The 19,603-nt window shown below is 39.7% G+C and overlaps 1 protein-coding gene across 7 annotated transcripts in view; it reads right to left on the bottom strand.

Moving 5' to 3' along the window:
• LOC105396563 (signal transducer and activator of transcription 5B) overlaps positions 1–19,603 on the bottom strand; it is a 29,833-nt gene that overhangs the window by 3,838 nt on the left and 6,392 nt on the right. For 3 of the 7 annotated variants that reach the window (XM_048623881.1, XM_048623884.1, XM_048623883.1), the window contains exons 7-22: positions 19,480–19,597; positions 18,451–18,571; positions 17,646–17,758; positions 16,771–16,877; positions 15,759–15,882; positions 15,358–15,438; positions 14,616–14,698; positions 14,119–14,188; positions 13,110–13,258; positions 11,033–11,156; positions 10,124–10,252; positions 9,794–9,903; positions 8,992–9,153; positions 8,026–8,150; positions 7,350–7,499; positions 5,955–6,072 (exon numbers count right to left, since the gene is read on the bottom strand). In XM_048623881.1, the coding sequence (XP_048479838.1) occupies positions 5,955–6,072; positions 7,350–7,499; positions 8,026–8,150; positions 8,992–9,153; positions 9,794–9,903; positions 10,124–10,252; positions 11,033–11,156; positions 13,110–13,258; positions 14,119–14,188; positions 14,616–14,698; positions 15,358–15,438; positions 15,759–15,882; positions 16,771–16,877; positions 17,646–17,758; positions 18,451–18,571; positions 19,480–19,597 (1,884 nt within the window). Of the gene's footprint in view, positions 1–3,345; positions 3,450–4,504; positions 4,631–5,954; positions 6,073–7,349; positions 7,500–8,025; positions 8,151–8,991; positions 9,154–9,793; positions 9,904–10,123; positions 10,253–11,032; positions 11,157–13,109; positions 13,259–14,118; positions 14,189–14,615; positions 14,699–15,357; positions 15,439–15,758; positions 15,883–16,399; positions 16,493–16,770; positions 16,878–17,645; positions 17,759–18,450; positions 18,572–19,092; positions 19,218–19,479; positions 19,598–19,603 lie in introns of those variants that run through there. The other 4 variants (XM_048623882.1, XM_048623885.1, XM_048623886.1 and 1 more) reach the window with 4 other exon arrangements.

Below are 19,603 nucleotides of genomic sequence, written 5' to 3'. Positions count from 1 at the left end.
GAAACCAATAGGTGGACGCTTATCTTCAATCGATACATTTAATTGCCCCCAGTTTCTAAAAGCAGGTTCAATGTTACAGCTTAAATTAATGATCTAACTAGACACTCGATTGGTCACCGCTAGTCGGTGGCCGATTCAGTGCCAATTTCTCCTAGTCGGTTAGCGCATAACCAGGTATTAGTGGTTGACTTTTGACACATCTGTGAAGAATTTATATGGAGATGACGTATAACCAATCCTTGGTCAGTTAGATAGCCGACTAGCCGACTATGGAGAAATTGGCATTAAATCAGATTGTAACGTTAAACAACAGTCAAGGTGTAGAAACCGGGGGATAGTCACATCCGTTGACACAAGTTCTATAGTCATTTTTATAAACTATAGCCTACAATAATATATAATCATTATGTAAAAATATAAAATATTAAGAACGGATTAAAACTTATAAAATTCTGCTATACCTTCGGGCGTCAATGTCCATAATAAAATGGATTTTGTTACAACATGAAGTAAATTATTGTACTAGAACAGCAATAAGGTTTGAAACTTCACAAAAGATTTAATAACGTGAGTACAAATGCATGCGAAATACGGGTGACTCGCTTACGAATCACCTCTGACTACCCCTTCGGGGATTACAGTCCTCCGCATATAATAAAATGTTAAATATATCATACACATTATATATATAAAGGTATTTCAATTTCAATATATTTTTTACCTAAAATTGACATTAATTAATTTGATATATAATTATTATAAAAAGTGACTTTAAAAACAAAACAATTTAGCACCAAATTTATACAAAAAAAACTACAAGACGATATAAAATATGATTAAAACAAGTAGGGTTTAACACGACATGAGTGTATGCATATATTTTACATATAATAATATATTTAAATCTAAACATTTAATAGTGCCTTACCTATTCAAAATTGATCCATACGTATACCTATTGATATCCTATCAGTATATTTAAATCTTAGAAAAACACCTAGTCAATGTATAAATACCTAAACACGATAAATAGTCTGAGATTAAAGAAGGAATTATCTTTTAAATAGGTAAAAAAATGCTTGTTTTGGACCCAGACAACAAAAATATCGCAATTAAATTTAATACCTTTTATCCTTGAGATACGATTGTTTTAAAAATGTGTTCATAACTCAAAACAGTACATATTTTGCTATAATTCTCCTAGTTAACTCATACTAGATGGCAGCACTTAACAGTAGGAGTATGATTTTAGTCTATGAAATTTCATTAAATTCGACCAATTACATTTTTATCTCCAATCTACCAGCCTACCATGGAGAATCAGTCTTAGGGTGAGGGGCAAATATGTATTTGATGTTTTTTTTAACCAAAGAATTATGGTTTTAAATAATTTTCGATCGATTTCTCTTTTTGAATTTTTGTACATTTTTTTAACAAAATAAACGAAAAGTTGCAGTTCTTTCTGTCATCTGCCGACTCTTTGTGTCAGATATCTTACAATTCCCGCTAGAGGCGCCATTTTTTATGCACGAAAATTATAACAATACAATCAACTTTTATTATCAGTATCAAAATTCATCGTATTTAGAAAAACGGTGTCTGTATTTTAATGGTGATGAAATGGTGAATGGTGTATTTTAATGGTGATACATAGGCTTATCTCAATGAGCGCCACAGAACTCTGTTCCTCATTCAGCCATATCCAGCTACCTATCTATGGGTGCTTACATAGAGAATCGGGTTCCCTGTATCTACCCGTACCGGTAACCTGATTATGCGAAAGCGCTCATGACATTTCAAAATCCGGGAAATGCTCCGTGAGTGAGCGCTTTCGCATAATCAGGTTACCGGTACAGGTAGATACAGGGAACCCGATTTTCTATGTAAGCACCCTACTAGTGTCAGTCCATCGAGCCGAGGGGCGTCCCACGCAAAATTTGAGACAGATTTATCATATCATTCTGTATGAACAAACGAGGCTACTTTGGCAATTTCTAGCCCAATATTTAATTCAAGTATTTTATTTATCCTAAAATTTTAATACGAATTTTTTTATAATACACAATTTGAGATCATTTTCTTGTTAGTATAAATAGTACAAATTGGCATTTTGTGCTATCAAGATGTTAGGGATAAGTTATTATTTTGTGCTCATATATTAAGGAAAGTCATTCAAGTATCCTACCTAAAAACACTTACTTACATTATATTATTATGTATAAATGTTCGTTGTTTTTATACTAATAATATATATCATTCATATATAAAGACGGCGATATGGTTCGCAACCTATCACGTGATTCATGTGAGTACAAATATGCTGCGAAAAGTGGGTGGCTCACTTGTGAGCCACCTCTGACTACCCCTTCGGGGATTATAGTCGTGAGTGCATATGTATATGTCATATGAAAAGATCAAAACAAAATTGTGCTTGTATATGAAAGAAAGTACATAATTATACGGACATGGCTTTGCAGTCCAGAATAAATAGCTTTTCAAAATTCTTTTATTTAAATACATATTTAATAGTTCCCATACAATATTCGAAGGAGGTCAATGTATTTTTTTACAATACCTAACGATATTTTTTTAAATTTTTAAGTAACAATGTGATTCTTGCAAAAATTCCGCCATATTTAATTGACGTTTTTTACATTACACTGGTATCCGGATGTAGATTAAATATATAAATTCGTGTATTAAATATACAAAGGATTACTCCAAACATTGGATCACAACTCATTGATATGATAAAAATAATACTATTAGGCCCGGTTTCTCATAGAGCAATTCTACCTAATCATGAATTAAGTCTTGCTCAATGTCAATTCAGACACTCAAAGCTAAAAAGCAAAATGTCACACTTAAGTTCTGCTTAACTTGACGGTCTCAGTTACAAGCGCAATATTCATTATTTAAAACAAAGTTATGAAATTGTTTTTAAACTAGAATATAAAAAATAAATGCATAGAATATGAATAAAAAAATTGACACGCCTGAAACTGTGCCCAATATCTGTTATAACTATTTAAATTTAAATAAATACACTTTTGATCCTTGATTTAGTCTTTAACTTGGCGATTTTTATACTATTCTTATTTATCGTCAGGTAATAACCATTCTAGGCTGAACATAGACATCATCCTCACCTAGCGCCATCTTTGTTTTTTTAACCTCCCATTCCATTCAACTACCGTAAAAAACCATTACTCCTACATACACGTGTCAAGTACATAATAATAGTAAATAAGCATATTAATAAACTAAGTACACAATTGCCAATAGCTTACACATAATACTGAGTTATGTTTTTTTTCTTATATCTTAATTTTTTTAAAAGTATAACCTTAATATTGCACCTATTAACTATAAAAAATTAACTAAATCATTAACCAACTGTCTCTTCCTGCAGAAACAGACTTTACAACTGCAGTATCGTGGGTTGGCAGCTAGAAAACAAATACACGAATGAATATCCGGTTTCCAAAATGAGAAAATAAACAGACGATTAAATTATTTGTGACCAGTTCGGAAACCGGCTGTATGGGCTTTATAATCTTTACACACGTTTATTTGAGTACTGAATCATACTAAAGCGTGCCAACATAATAAATAAAGAAACTTATTTCGTCGCAATTTAAATTAATTATTTAAAAAAAATACAACCAAATCAGAACGGAGTAACGTTATTTTGTATAAAAATTATAATATAAAAAGCGTTAAAAAAAACTAAGGATGTGACTATTAATTTGGAAAATAATAATACTTATAATAAATTACAACACAGTCTAACCTAAACACTAAAACACAGTCTAACCTAAACTTAAGTTTTTAGTCATGAAAAACCAAGCCAGAATATCCACTGTGATATATATAGGTATTTTAACTTAACACTGTCATATTATACACTCACAAGCAATGAAAAAGTTCCAGTGACATAGCACCAAATTACTCCTAAACGGAAAAGGCTAGCTGACATAACAGTCAGCTGCATAAGTAGCTACAGTGCCACAATCTTATCTATTCCGGTGAGAACTCACGTAAATGTCTAATATTTCTTGATTCTGTAAGATTTTACGTTTGCCTATAGTGGTAATTCACCCTTTCGGTTTTAATAAACCCATCTAATCTATATGAATATATAATTCATTGGTAAGTTATGAGATATGGATCAATTTAGTTCGGTCTCACCGGAACAGATAAGTTTGTCGCACTATAGCACCAAATTACTCCTAAACGGAAAAGGCTAGCTGACATAATGACGCCGTCTGCAATATTGAAGTACAGTCAGCTGCATAAGTAGCTATACACTTTTGATCGTTGTCAAACTCACTAACTGCCTATTAATTCATGCATACACTAACGTTTTGTTTAGTAGGTAGTTTGATACGGTACAAAAGTGTATAGCTTCTTATGCAGCTTACCGTACATTGAACAGTGTATCAGAATATTACCAACCAAAAACGTAAATATTGTATAAAATTTTTAAATTAACCTGCGGGAACTTTTTCATAGCTCGTAAGTGAATAATGGTTTGAACTAAAAGTTAGACTGTGTTTTACGCCAGTTTAACTAAATTAGAGAGTCCATAAATAATCTTGCAGTCTGCAACTAAAAATCTGACATGAACCTAAAAGAGTGAAAAGAAAAAATAATCATAAATGTTTAAAAACTAAAAAAAACAAAACAGGTAAGAACAACATTGTGTAAACTTGCATTTCAGATACAATACGGGGTGCCGCAAAAATGTATTTGTAAATTTATATTTATATATATGTAAAAAATGGAATTTTAAATTAAAATGATGACCAGAATAATGGGTATCGGGCAGAGCTATGGAAATTTTGCAACACTCTGTATATTCTCCATAGAGCAAGATCTATGCACGCTCAGCTCAGCCCTCCACATAATATCAAATGTCACAATCAACCAAAAATCATCCACCGCTGGACATAGGCCGATTCCAGTTAGCACAACACAAACACTAGAATCTGGACCACTCTAACTTCGCAACGGGTGTTTTTTTTAATTCCCCGATTCAACGAAGTGGAAGGGGTCCCAAGAACGTTACTATAGCTTCCAAACACCGTGGTACTAGGATAACTTAAGTTTCGGACCACTTCGGATGAATAACTTTGGTCGTTTTGGTATAAAGTGAAATCCATCAGTGAATCTATCAGCACAATCAATTACAGACTCTAAGCTACAGTAATTATTATTATATCTTTATTGCATCAAACAACATAGTTCATAGATGTGTTAGTAAAACAAATGTTCTTATACTAGTGTTAGTTTATAAGTAATTTTATCCAGTGTTTTAGCAACTTACAGTCTATCCTATCGGCTATGACCTCCAGGATGCTGTTGTGACTGCCCCGCAGTCTAATAAAGTCGTCAATTACCTGCTCTACACTTAAGGCGTGTTGCGGTGCTAATGCGACAAGATCTATTTGGAGCGGCCACTCTCTTTCTCTGCGACCAATAAATTACAGACTCTATGCTACAGTAACAAGGTCGAAAATTACCTGCTCTGCACGGAGGGCGTGTTGCGGTGCTAATTCCACAACATCTATATTTCCCTACACAATCAAATACCAATTCTATGCTACAGCAACAAGGTTCACAATTACCTGCTCTGCACGGAGGGCGTGTTGCGGTGCGAGTCGGGCGAGGTCTGGCTGTTGAACTGGTCCAATCAAATATCAACTCTATGCTACAGCAACAAGGTTCACAATTACCTGCTCTGCACGGAGGGCGTGTTGCGGTGCGAGTCGGGCGAGGTCTGGCTGTTGAACTGGTCCAATCAAATATCAACTCTATGCTACAGCAACAAGGTTCACAATTACCTGCTCTGCACGGAGGGCGTGTTGCGGTGGGAGTCGGGCGAGGTCTGGCTGTTGAACTGGTCCAATTAAATATCAACTCTACGCTACATTAACAAGGTCGACAATTACCTGCTCTGCACGGAGGGCGTGTTGCGATGCGAGTCGGGCGAGGTCTGGCTGTTGAACTGGTCGGGCAGTTTGGTGACCAAGACCGCTTCCACGTAGCCGTTGGATTGGGGCTTCTTCTCTGTTTTGGGATGAAAAAAAAAAAAAGAAATGCGTGAGTAGGATTGTCTGAAAAGAGGGTATGAAAATTGTGGTTATCATGCTTGGGAAAAATGAGGAGTTATACGTATGCGGAGAACGGGTTAAGTTTTACCGTTTTTCTTATGTACACCTTTAGTGATACTCGTTTTACGTGTTTTGGTAAGAATTTCTATAAAAAGGCGCTAGACGCGCCACCGCAGTCGATTCAAAATCCCCCGTTTCTACCCGAATTTTCATAGTTTTTTTCCTATTTCACACATTTTTCATCCGATTTCCCTAATTTTTTCACAGTTTCCAACCTCAAACTCACCCTGCTTAGTGTAGAAGCTCGTAAACTTGTCGTTCTTGTGGCTATTAGGGTAGAGGTACTGCAGCTGCGGCAGGTCTAGCACGCGGTCCGCTAGAGAGCGAGTAGATGGCGCCACAGTCGACTCAAAATGGACTCCGTTTCAGTGAATTTCGCAGTTTTTACGACGTTCTTCTTACGTATATCTTTTAAATTCGTGTTTTGGTACGAATTTCTATGAAAGAGCGCTAGATGGCGCCACAGTCCACGCCGTTTTAGTGAATTTCGTAGTATTTACATAGTTTTTCTTACCTTAATAGCAAGCGTTTTTAGGTGTTTTGAGAGAAGTTTCTATAAAATGGCCGCTGTTTTAGTTAATATTAAGTTTTGACACAGTTTTTCTTATGTATACCTTAAAAAACTGCGTTTTGCTAAGAATTTATATGAAAGAGCGCTAGATGGCGCCACTATCGTTTCAAAATGGCCGCTGTTTTCGTAGTTTTTCTTCTTTTTCGGGCATTTCTCGACCGATTTCACCCATTTTTTCACTATTTCTGAGTTTTTGATTATTTCTTACCCTGTTTAGTGTAGAAGCTCGCAAACTTGTCGTTCTTGTGGCTGTTGGGGTAGAGACACTGTAGTTGTGGCAGGTCTAACACGCGGTCCGCTAGAGAGTAGATGGCGCCACAGTCGATTCAAAATGGCCGCCGTTTTAGTGAATTTCGTAGATTTTATAATGTTTCTCTTATGTATAACTTTAATAATACGAGTTTTTCCGTGTTCTGGTAAGAGTTATATGAAAGAGCGCTAGATGGCGCCACAGTCGATTCAAAATGGTCACCGTTTTCGCTATTTTCTCACAGATACCTTTAAAAATCCCGCGATTTTACCCGAATTTCTTCGTTTTTCCTCTAGAAAACTGCCTAAACCTTCAAAATCCTGTGTAATTTGAGTAATTTCGCCAAACTCACCCTGCTTAGTGTAGAAGCTCGCAAACTTGTCGTTCTTGTGGCTATTAGGGTAGAGATACTGGAGTTGCGGCAGGTCCAACACGCGGTCCGCTAGAGAGCGGAGTGTGAGGTCGCGGGAGGTGAACGGTTGGAGACTGTACACTTCGTTTTCTGGAAGGAGGGAGAGAAGGTTATTGGTGATTGAGGAGAAAGTATTCTGGACAAGGGTATAATAAATAAAAAGGTTCTTTATGCTTGGGCAACAGGCTAGATTTTAAGTAGGGTAGCAAGATAGAGTAAGTAAGCAAGTACTTCTATATTTGTATTGGATTTGTATAGAAAAGTACTAAACTTATACTAAAACTTATTTTAGTTTGTATCCTCCTTGTAAAACTAGCCTTGTGTAGGATTGGCATTAGTTTCGATACACAATAAATTAAATATTTCATTTACTTTTTTTTATTGGAGACTGCAGTGCAGTTTGGGACACCGTATAAATAAATATTCAAAGTTAAAAGTCAAAGTCAAATGCTTTCATTCATCGTATAAATATTAAATATACAATTTACTGATGAACGTCAATCTTTTTCAAACTACTCTCCGTTCCTAAAAAGTGCTCTTTTAGTCTTTTTGTATCTACATCTCATGCAAAAACCGCCATTTTTCTACCCATTTTGATAATACCCAGGTGACTCACCAGCAATCCACGCAATAGTGATCCCTCCCAGCTCGGAGTCAGAGAACCGGAGCAGAAACGTGCCGCTCTGGCACTTGGACAGCATGTCTTCAGCCTGCTTCTTCTGTATGAAGCCCATGATTAGGCTGTGGAGGTGAATAGCAGATGTAAATATTAACTCTTCACAACGAGTAGATTACATGTGTTTTATATCTAAACCTTTACACAGCATTTCAACAGCATCTTTCGAAAAATTAACAAACAAGGCAACCTCCTGAAATCTCTCAAACATGAAGATTGTTCAAAACTTTTCGTGTAGTAAACAAAACACATATTGTAAACACAAGTGTTTTCTTAGATTTTATTTTAAATATTGTTTTTTTTCTACTTTGTCCGTGTATATGTTTGATAATAAACGTTTTCTATTCTATTCTAGTCATAAATATTTCTATTAGTCTTTGGTGACCTTCACCACCAAATAAAACCACTCTCACGCAATCTCCACAAATCTCCCAACCATAAAATCACACACAAACCATCCCACACATCTCCCCGCCCCAAAACTGCCAAAAAAACAGCATTCTCCCCAAATCTCCCCTACGTGGAGATTGCCCAAAACTCACCCCTCGCGCCACAGCTCCTTCAGGTAGTCTCTTGTCACCTTGACCACCATGTAGAACCACTCCTAAACAATCTTCCTAAATCTCCACACCGAAAAATCACACCCACACCACTTCCCTACCCTCACCCAACCCAAAACTATAAAAACTGCAATCTCCCCACCGTGGAGATTCCCCAAAACTCACCCCTCGCGCCACAACTCCTTCAGATAATCCCTGGTGACCTTCACCACCATGTAGAATCACTCCCACTCAATCTACACAAATCTCCCCACCATAAAATCACACTCAAACCATCCCACATCTCTCCCCTACCCAAAACTGTCAAAAAACCGCAATCTCCCCATATCTCTCCCCCAAAACTCACCCCTCGCGCCAAAGCTCCTTCAAATAATCCCTGGTGACCTTGACCACCATGTAGAACCACTCCCAGAAGGTGAAGCTTCTCTCCGGCAGGGCATCTTTGCAGAACTGTGTCCAGGACACTGTCATGGCGTTTAGCTCCGCCGTGCTTAGGGGCAGGTTGCACCTGTGGAGGTGGTTTGGAGTTAGAGATGTATTCACGGCAAAAAGGGGGTGACTTGGTTTTTTTTTATTCGCCAACAAAGATTACACATTACCTACAGAGTGTGGGATTTTTCATGTAAAAACTACTGAACGGATTTTTATGAAACTTGGTAAGTTTGTCCACATTAAAGGTAAGCGTCAACGGACGCATTTATAAAAATCCGTTTGATGCGTCATGCGATACGTATGGCTGTCCACTGGAACAGAGCGGTGTGTGAGGTAAAAATAGATTAAAATGAAATTGCTTAAAACTTCGCTAATGCAATTTTCATTGGTCGATTATTGCCTCAAACACCGCGGGTCCACCAACCCGCACTAGGCCAGCATGGTGAACTAAACTAGGTCTAAACCCCCCCCCCCCCCCCCTTCATTGGAAGGAGACCCGTGCCCCATTAGTGGGAACGTGATGGGTGGTGATAATATCACAATGATATCGATGCTAAAGCCAGTAATTCTAATTTTAAAGCTGCCAAACTAAAAAACAAGATTACCCACAGAGTCGAATTATAAACAAAGAAAATTCAATTTTGACAGCTCTAAAATAAGAATTTCTGCCTTCAGAATCGACATCACTAGCGCATTGTTAAACAGTAAACACTCACCTAAATATCTTCTCAGCCAAGAACCTCAGGTTGTCCTGCGACAACTCGCCCCCGTTCGTCTGCGACTTGAACTTGTAGTACAGCGTCTCGGACAGCTGGCCCCACGTCACCTGCGGAGTGTATAAAAGTATTATAATTTTGAAGCGAGAATATTTTTGCAGCCCAGTGTAGATCTTCCTCTCAGCCGGTTGATAAACACGAAAGCTGGACCAGGGTTAGTTTAGTTACCGTGACAAATTTTCTGTAAAAGTCCGGTAAAAAAACCGGATCCGGCTACCTGATCCGGTAAAAAAACCGGATCCGGCCAACTTTGTCTCTTAATTACTCTACCTTATCAGGTACTGCGAAGGGCAGGCGCTCCAGCTGGCTGAAGGCGTTGTCCCACGTGACGGTGGCCCAGCCGTGCGGCTCCTGGTTGCCGTGCACTATCACCACCACGGGGAGGGATAGCGTCCACACCTGGCGGGGGGAAATGGGTAGGAGTTAGGTTTGCCTAGGCACCGCAAGTAACGTGAAGCGGGTGACTTAGTGGTTCATTTCTACAACTTTGGGTCTTCGAGTTTTGGTAATTCGCAAAAACATATTTGCATCTCCATTAGGGTTTCGTTCCCGTGTTCCCGGGAATTCCCGGGAAATTTGTGCTTCCCGAAACCGGGAAAAAAATAGCATTCCCGGGAATTCCCGGGTTTTGTTTTTAATCGATTTTATGCTATATTTTCATCTTTATTTAACTGTTTCTCTAACCTTAAACCAAACAAAAAATATCGGCAGGCTTGACTACGATACGAGTGATAAAAGTATATTTGATTAAATTGTAAGTGTTTTAATAGACTTTTAATACCCGAAAATAGCCGAATATTTAAAATAAATTCCCGTTTCCCGGGAATTCCCGGGAAATCTTGAAAAAAATTCTTGTTTCCCGGGAACAGAAAAAGGTCGGGAAAAACGAAACCCTAATCTCCATATAAACTTTGTTGGTCACGTGACTCACGTGATTATTTACTATGGAGAACCATTTATTTTAGCTATTATTTTAAAACTCTTGAACAAAAGTTATTCAGAATGACCCTCCGAGTCACTCGCTTTCGGCTTAGTACACCATTATTGAAACACCAAGCCTTAATACGGCATGGCAACACAATTTTTTTCATTGCTTTTCGCCCGCAACTCAAGCTACTAAAATTCAAAATAACGTAAAGTAACAATTTCCCTTTCCCCTACTAAAGGTCAAGGTCTCACCTGAAAGTCGAGCTCCCCGCCTCCGACCTTGAACTTGGAGTGGAAGAACAGCGTCAGCTTCTCGTCCATCACGCTCTCTGTGCCCTTCTTCTCGGCGCGCTTGATCTTGCGCAGCTGCATGTTTCTGTGGGGGGAAGGGGGTATTAAGGATATGAGAATATAGGTTCAGAATTGCTGCTGCAAGATTGCTTGAAAATTACAATAGAATGTCAATATTTTTTAGGTCATAGCTCGAAGTATAAATCATTACGTCGCAGATTAAGAAACAATATGAAAAAGGCAAACTCATGAACACTGTTCGATGACAAAAAAACAGAGTTTTTTTGTTTTTTCACAATTTTGATATTATTTCTAAACGCAAGATCCTACAACCAAGCTGTCTGGTGTAGCTTGACCTGGCCGTCACTGCTCGACAATGGGAGATTTTCACTTGACGTTTAAAAATTCCAAAATCGACCAATATCACACGCATCCGGCCTGTCGTTTTTTTTATGAGCTGCATTCTTCTGAGAGAATGGAAGATGTCATAAATGGTACAAACCTGTCTTAAACTAGTTAACACTTAATATTATGTATAATATAACAGCTACTTATTGCATTTGGTTGAATTCACATCCATTGAGTTTTTGTATGGGCTGAAAGGACTGGAATCAATGCCGGCTAAAAAAATATATGCAGTGCTGTTGAGCATGAAGTTTTACTAGCGCCATCTATAATCGGATTTTGTCTATTGTTGTTGTCTATGGTTGAAAATCTCCCATTACGTTTCGAAAATTTGTATTTATTACAGCCAGCTATAAAACTTCGATACCGCGACATAAAACTATAGTCAACCGCACTATTCCCGCCACCTATCCCTATCCCGCACTGACCGGAAGCTGACGGCCAGCTGCTTGTTGGAGGTGTTGAACTCCATGGTGCCCTGGTTGTTGAGGATCTCGCCGCACTCGGGGGGCTTCACCTGCCCGTCGGGGACGGCCTTCAGGAGCTGCTGGGCGTGGGGGGCCCTCTACTGGCGTTCTAGTCTATGGTGACACGAGTTTAATGCCATTTCTCCATTAACAAATAGACACCTCGCTTACTAAGCTTATATTCTATGGAGGAGCGAATCTATTCTATTCCTACATAAGCTATTGATCCCAACGTTATAGCACCTTTTATTAATCTGTCTATTTTATAGTGTCCCTGCGTTTTGTTATCGACATTTGACGTCGATAAACTCGTTTAATGCCCGTTACACCAATTACAGCGCTGTATTTATAGCGAAACGCGATACAGTAACTTTTATCTACATCGATAACGAACCCGTCTAGCGGCCGCTGCCTCTAATACACTAACTAACCATTAGCGACAGCGATTAGTATATATACGCAGCGAGTAAAAAAACTTCAATACCGCGATGTAGAACTCCATACAAAACCGCTCTATTCCCTACAGATTCCCCAAATCTCGCTACAACGCCATCTATCGTGCACTGACCGGAAGCTGACGGCCAGCTGCTTGTTGGAGGTGTTGAACTCCATGGTGCCCTGGTTGTTGAGGATCTCGCCGCACTCGGGGGGCTTCACCTGCCCGTCGGGGACGGCCTTCAGGAGCTGCTGGGCGTGGGGGACCCTCTACTGGTATTGTAGTCTATGGTGAACGAATACAATGCCATTCTTCCATTAGCGATCATAGACACCTAAATCATTCTGAGAAACCGAATGTTTTTCCCCATTATCGCACCTTCTATTTATCTTGTTTTATATTAATCGTTTACAATTTCTCTTATAACAGTCTCTGTGGTTTGTTATCGACATTCGACGTCAATAAACTCGTTAAATGTGCGTTCCACCAATTTTAGCGCTGTATTTATAGCGAATCGCGATATAGTAACGTTTCTCTACGTCGATAACGAACCCGTATGTCTAATACACTCACACCTACATACTAACCATTCGCGATAGCGATAGCGAATGGTATATATACGCAGCCAGCTATAAAACTTAGCTACCGCGATGTAGAACTCCATACAAAACCTCTCGACTCCCTACAAATATCACAAATCTCGCTACAACGCCATCTATCGTGCACTGACCGGAAGCTGACGGCCAGCTGCTTGTTGGAGGTGTTGAACTCCATGGTGCCCTGGTTGTTGAGGATCTCGCCGCACTCGGGGGGCTTCACCTGCCCGTCGGGGACGGCCTTCAGGAGCTGCTGGGCGTGGGGTTCCGCTATTATTGTCACCTGGTGGAGGGAAAAAAAGAAATAGGTAATCATACGATTAGCTAAAGATATCAGTATCTACCGCAGAACCGCACGGCATATAATATATACACACGCACTCACGCCTTGTACTAATGTACTCCCTTGCGGGGTAGGCAGAGGTGCATTGCTGCACCCACTTTTCGCCAGAGTGTTATGTTAGTCCCAATGTAATAGGGGGCGGGCCTATTGCCATTTTACGGGCACATCCAAGACCCGAGAACAAATATCTGTGTTTAAACAAATATCTGCCCCAGCCGGGAATCGAACCCGGGACCATCGGCTCAGTAGTCAGGGTCACTAACCACTACGCCATTCGGTCGTCTATATATAATATATCTTCCTTATTTATTCCAAGTTAAGTCTTTTAAAAGTTGCTTGGAAGAGATCGGTTTTAGCGATAAGGCTGCCTGTTGTGCTAACTCTTACTTGTAACGTAATTTATGTTGTTTTTCAATAAAGTCATATTGTATTTGTATGTAGATAAGCTCGTTTAGTGCACGTTTAACCAATCAAAATAATCGTGTTTATCGCTAATCGCGATGTAGTATCATTTATCTACGTCGTCAGTAATTGAGCCGTGCTAACGAGACAATGCTAGAAATCTTCTTATCGTGTAGGTGACAAACAAAAGCTACTAGAGCTACACTAGGTTTTGCCACAGTGTTGAAAGGATTGGCCAGTCGGTACAAAGTGCTGTAATGGATACATAATTTTAAATAAGGGACTCAAATTATTGTAAGTTACATTATAATATATTTCGGGTACATTGATCAATCAGCCATCATGATCGTCACTGATAGAATTCGACCCTGTTGTGTAAATTAAGAGAGTATACTCACAGTGACTCGTGGGGGAGTCATGTGCACATTCAACTGGCCTCCGACCAGCAGACGAACTGTGGCCGTGAACCTGGAAACAACAAAAACAGTAAGTCACTACAATGTATTTATTTCATTTGCATTACACGCTAAAACATTGCGTCTTTCATTTAATTTAAACATTTCCAATGATGAATCCTTACCATTACCACTTTTTTAGAACATAATAATATGTTTTTAGACCTTTTTTGTGGATTGACTGGTAAAGGCACTAAGTCCACCTTTTGTACACTTGTTTATACAGTTGTCCACAATGATCCTTGGAGCCACTCTCTTTCGGTTTACTATACCATTTCGAAAGCGAGCTGCGAGCCGCTGGACTAAGCTGGAGCGAGGCCAAAAGTACAGCTGAAGTTGGGCGGAAGTGGCGGACGTTAGTGGAGACCCTCTGCACCTCTGGGATGCCACAACATACCACTTTCGCAAGACCCTGTATAAATATTTGTATAAAATCTCACCTTGTGTTGGTCTTCATAACTTGCGGCGGTTGTTTTTCGATGACGAACGTAGATGTCACCAGTGTCGACAGCAGACCCGTTATCTGAACGAGAAATTTATACATATAAGTTTAGCGAAATATTATATTTTTTAAGATTCATAATAACAAAAAATACAACTGAAAATCTGTGCTTATGAGGTGGGTGGATGCAGAACTAATGTTTTTTGGTCTTGGATGCATAAAGCATGACAACTACGTAATATTTTCGTCAAGAATGTATTCTTTTTACGACAAAAATGTTTTGTTTCTTATAAAATACACGCAAAAATAGTGTAACTCACCCGAAAATTATTAGGTAGTACAAAAGTCAGTAAAAGTGAAAAGTTTTTGTTAGTTGAATAGATATAGATAGAAATCAGTGTGTGTTCTGGTAAAATGGTGATTCATAGAAAATATCAGATAAAATCAAGTTGCCTTTTGGAAACACACACACACGCACTCACGCCTTGTACTAATGTACTCCCTTGCGGGGTAGGCAGAGGTGCATTGCTGCACCCACTTTTCGCCAGAGTGTTATGTTAGTCCCAATGTAATAGGGGGCGGGCCTATTGCCATTTTACGGGCACATCCAAGACCCGAGAACAAATATCTGTGTTTAAACAAATATCTGCCCCAGCCGGGAATCGAACCCGGGACCATCGGCTCAGTAGTCAGGGTCACACTTTTAGAAACATTTCAAATATAAATAATTAATGACATACCTGGTTAGTCATCTCCTTGAGTATCTCGACGTAGTGCTGCTGGCGCAGCTCCAGCGGGCTGTGGCTGTTGTACTGGTTCACCTGCAATGTACGGGCACGTGCTGAGTGGGGACACTTTTACCAAAATGTGTGTACACAACTTCTTAGGCATATTATGTCTCTTCGGATTTGTTTTCTAAGTTTATCAATTACTACTAGTCTACACCAACGGTTATAGCTTCTGTGGCAGATGTTTATGAGTTGTATGACCGGCCTACTAACATATATAGCTTGCAATAAAGGTGAGGATTTTTCGTTATTAACGTGTCATGTAATATGTGGTGAAAGGATGAGCTAGTCAGAATAGTGACAGTCACACACTACACCTATGATACTTATATAAAATTTTGTGCTTTGTTTACCTTAATAACCTGCTGCCTGGTGTTCCAGATCAGCTCCGCCAGCGCCTCGCACAGCTCCTGGATGGTGTCCAGGTTGGTGCGCATCTGGATGCCGTTTCCGTGCAGCTGCTGCTCGCGTTTCCATCTGGAAACGGAAACGAAGTGTTGAGGGTTGAGTTTTATAAGTAAACTTTGAAGGTAGGGAGCGCGATTATATAAAATTCAAAGTTTTGCTTGCCATCAATTTTAACACGTTGTCATTGGTTTTTTTTTTGTTTCGCTATAACTTTTACAGACAGAGATTTCAAATGAGCTCCCACAATAACTTTTGTAGTAAGTATACATGTTGAGAGTTTTCTTATACAATATGTAATATTGAACTGAACTAGTTTCATTATTGTAACAATTTTCACGCATTATTATTTTTGCCAAAATTATGCGCTTTGGCAGAGGTATTCGTCGGGTTGCCCACCCAACCGGCATCTATCTCAGCACAAGCTTGCTTGTGTTGGGGTCCACCAACCCGCACTTGGCCAGCGTGGTGGAATAGGCCTAAACCCTTCTTTGGAAGCAGACCCGTGACCAAGCAGTGGGGATGTCATGGGTTGTAATGATGATGATGAAAGTTAGCGTTGTCGGACTCTATTCTACTATGTCCTCACCTAATGAGCTCAGTGTCGAGCACCTCGCTCTGCAGGTCCCTCAACATCTCGATGTTCTTCTTTAAATTGTCCACCACGATCAGCGTGTTGCGAGTTTTTACCATACAACGTTCTACAGGGTGTTCCAAAAAGGGTATACTAGGCCAAAAGGGGGTGTCTCAAAATTCGCGACAAAAAAACGTTGTGTATAGTAATAAGTCACGTGACCAACAAAGTTTCAAGTGGAAGGATTTTTTTAATCGTGAATTTTAAAAATTCCTAGTTTAAAGGTTTTTTAGAAAAGCTCCCTGAGTGACCCTTTTTCGGTTTAGTAAACCCTTTTTGCAACACCCTGTATAATTTACATTTATTTTCACAAGAGATGTCCTCACCTAATGAGCTCAGTGTCGAGCACCTCACTCTGCAGGTCCCTCAACATCTCGATGTTCTTCTTTAAATTGTCCACCACAATAAGGGTGTTTCGATGGAACTGGATCACCTGCCAATAATAGAACAAGATTAGAAAGAAGGCAGGTACAGTCAGCTGCCTTATTTATAATAATAATATGAGGGGACATCTCACACACGGCCATCCGACCCCAAGCTAGTCAGAGCCTGTGTTATGGGTATCAGACAGCTGATATATCTACACAAATACATAGATAGATTTATATTAAATATGAACACCCAAGACCCGAGTACAAATATCTGTCTTAAAACAAATATCTGCCCCAGCCGGGAATCGAACCCGGGACCTTCGGCATAGCAGTCAGGGCCACTAACCACTACGCCATTCGACCATCTGCTAACTCAGCAGTAGCTTCGGCATAGCAGTCAGCTTGTTGAATTATTGCCACCGACACATTAGCAATCAAAGAAAAAACTATTTTATTTAGTACTGATTTTTCAATACCTAGTCAGATAAAAGTTATCTGAGGAATAAACCTGATGCTATCGCTTCTGAATGTTTGTATTAGGCAGAGAAAACATCAATTTTATTCCTCAGACAAAATTTATCTGACCATTACACAACATACATACACAAACATAAAATATAAACACAAATAACGCATGATAAACTAAGTCCCTAGCACTTTTGGAAAAAAATCAGAATCATTTAAACATAAACTTTTTATTTTTTTTAATGGGGACGCTAGTTATGTTGAATGGCAGCCTTAAGAATTGATAAGTTCCCAACCCTATCCCCCTAACTTACGGTCTCATAGTCACTGTTGATCTATTGTCGACTCTATGCCCTACAACTTACGGTCTCATTCAGCTTGATCTCCATCTGGTCGACTTGCAAGCGAAGGCACGCCTCTATCTCTCTATAGTCACTGTTGATCGGTCGACCGGCCGTCGGCAAGAAGTTGAGGTGACCTTGAGAAAGAAACAGAAATATTTATTACATACATTATTACATACATATGCACTCACGACTGTAATCCCCGAAGGGGTAGTCAGAGGTGGCTCACAAGCGAGCCACCCACTTTTCGCAGCACATTTGTACTCACGTGATAGGTTGTTAACCATATCGCCGTTTTGGAATAAGTACAATGCACTTAAGGATAAGAAGAAAATAAGAAATGAAGAATAATTATAAAAATTAAAAAAGGACAAAGTTTAAAGGATATTTCACAGACTAGCTGTTACCCGCTTCGCGTTGCTTTAAAAGGCTTTCCCCTAGGAATTCCGGGATAAATAGTAGCCTATATATTAATCCAAGCTATCAGCTTCCTGCATACTAAATTTCATGACAATCCGTTCAGAATTTTTCGCCTTAACATCTATACAAATATACTTGAAACCTTCCTAAAACGCAATCTTATCGCCAAGAGTAATCTACTCACTAACTAGTTGTTGCCCGCGGGTTAGCGTCACTATAAATGGATTTCCCGTGGGAATTCCGAGATAAAAAGTAGCCTCTGTAATAAGCTACGTTTTCAGTTTCCTACATACTAAATTTCGTCAAAATCCGTTCGCTACTTTTTGCCTTATCATCCATACAAAGATACTGAAAACCTACCAAAAGCCACAAAAGGCGTCCTTACAGCTAAGAGTAATCTACTCACTCTTCTGCTTGTTGCACTCGTGGTACTGCAGCGAGAACGTCTCCATGCTGGTCTGCAGAGTGTTGATGTCCTGGTGCGCGAGCGCAACGCGTTGGCGCACTTCTTGCAGGCCGTGGAGGAGCTGGGGGGGAAAAGGGGGGGTTACAGACTTAAATTACGAAAATATACTACATGATTTATACAATCCCTTGAACCAGTAGAACTGCTGCAATTAATAAACAGTTTCGGTCGCCTGTCACACATCTGTCAGATCCATGCAAGTTACGTCAGATTTGATAAGCGAGCGACGCTGCCGCTGCTTAATAAGGTTTGTTAATTGCAAATGTTCGGTGTTGGTACGGTAACTGATTTCACTGCACACGAAACCACGCGCCAGATCAATACTGTTACTTATGGTATAGCCGCCTCGCGCTTTTTATAGACGTGTCACTTTGGCTGGACCAATTCGGATGCGGGGTTTTTTGTTAGACAGATGACGTAATTGCGCATTTAGAGAGCTATGTTTCATCCAAATCGGTTCAGCCGTTTAAAAACTACGAGCGTTTTGTTACAACACACCTGAATACCGTTACATATGGCACAAATGCAGCACCATTCTTACGAAATATTATGTTCATAGGTATAAAATATATCTCCCCTCACCTCCCCGTACTTCCTCTCGGCGGGGCCCCCGTACAGCGAGTCCGTGGAGGTCTTCACCAGCTCCATCTCCGTCAGCAGGCAGTTCTTCACGTACGAGAACAGATCTCATTTGTATATGAGACTACTTACTGTTACTTATGGTATAAAGGGCGCACCATTTCATATATCGGCTCTTAGCTCCGAAACGGCTGAACCGATTTAGATGCGGGTTCTTTTGATAGAAAGAGGGCATCATGCCGCGTTTAAAGAGACATGTCTCATCAAAATCGGTTAAGCCGTCAAAAAATAACGAGCGTTTTGTTTCTTCACGATTGAACACCGTTAAATATGGAACAATGGCAGCACCATATTTTTAAATCTGTATGTACATTGTGTGTAATATCTCACCTCCCCGTACTTCCTCTCGGCGGGGCCCCCGTACAGCGAGTCCGTGGAGGTCTTCACCAGCTCCATCTCCGTCAGCAGACAGTTCTTCACGTACGAGAATAGGTCGTGGGGGGCGTGGCTGAGG

This window comes from Plutella xylostella, chromosome 11, assembly GCF_932276165.1.
Source record: "Plutella xylostella chromosome 11, ilPluXylo3.1, whole genome shotgun sequence".
Lineage (NCBI taxonomy): Eukaryota > Metazoa > Arthropoda > Insecta > Lepidoptera > Plutellidae > Plutella > Plutella xylostella.
This window is presented reverse-complemented; position numbering and strand designations above follow the sequence as displayed.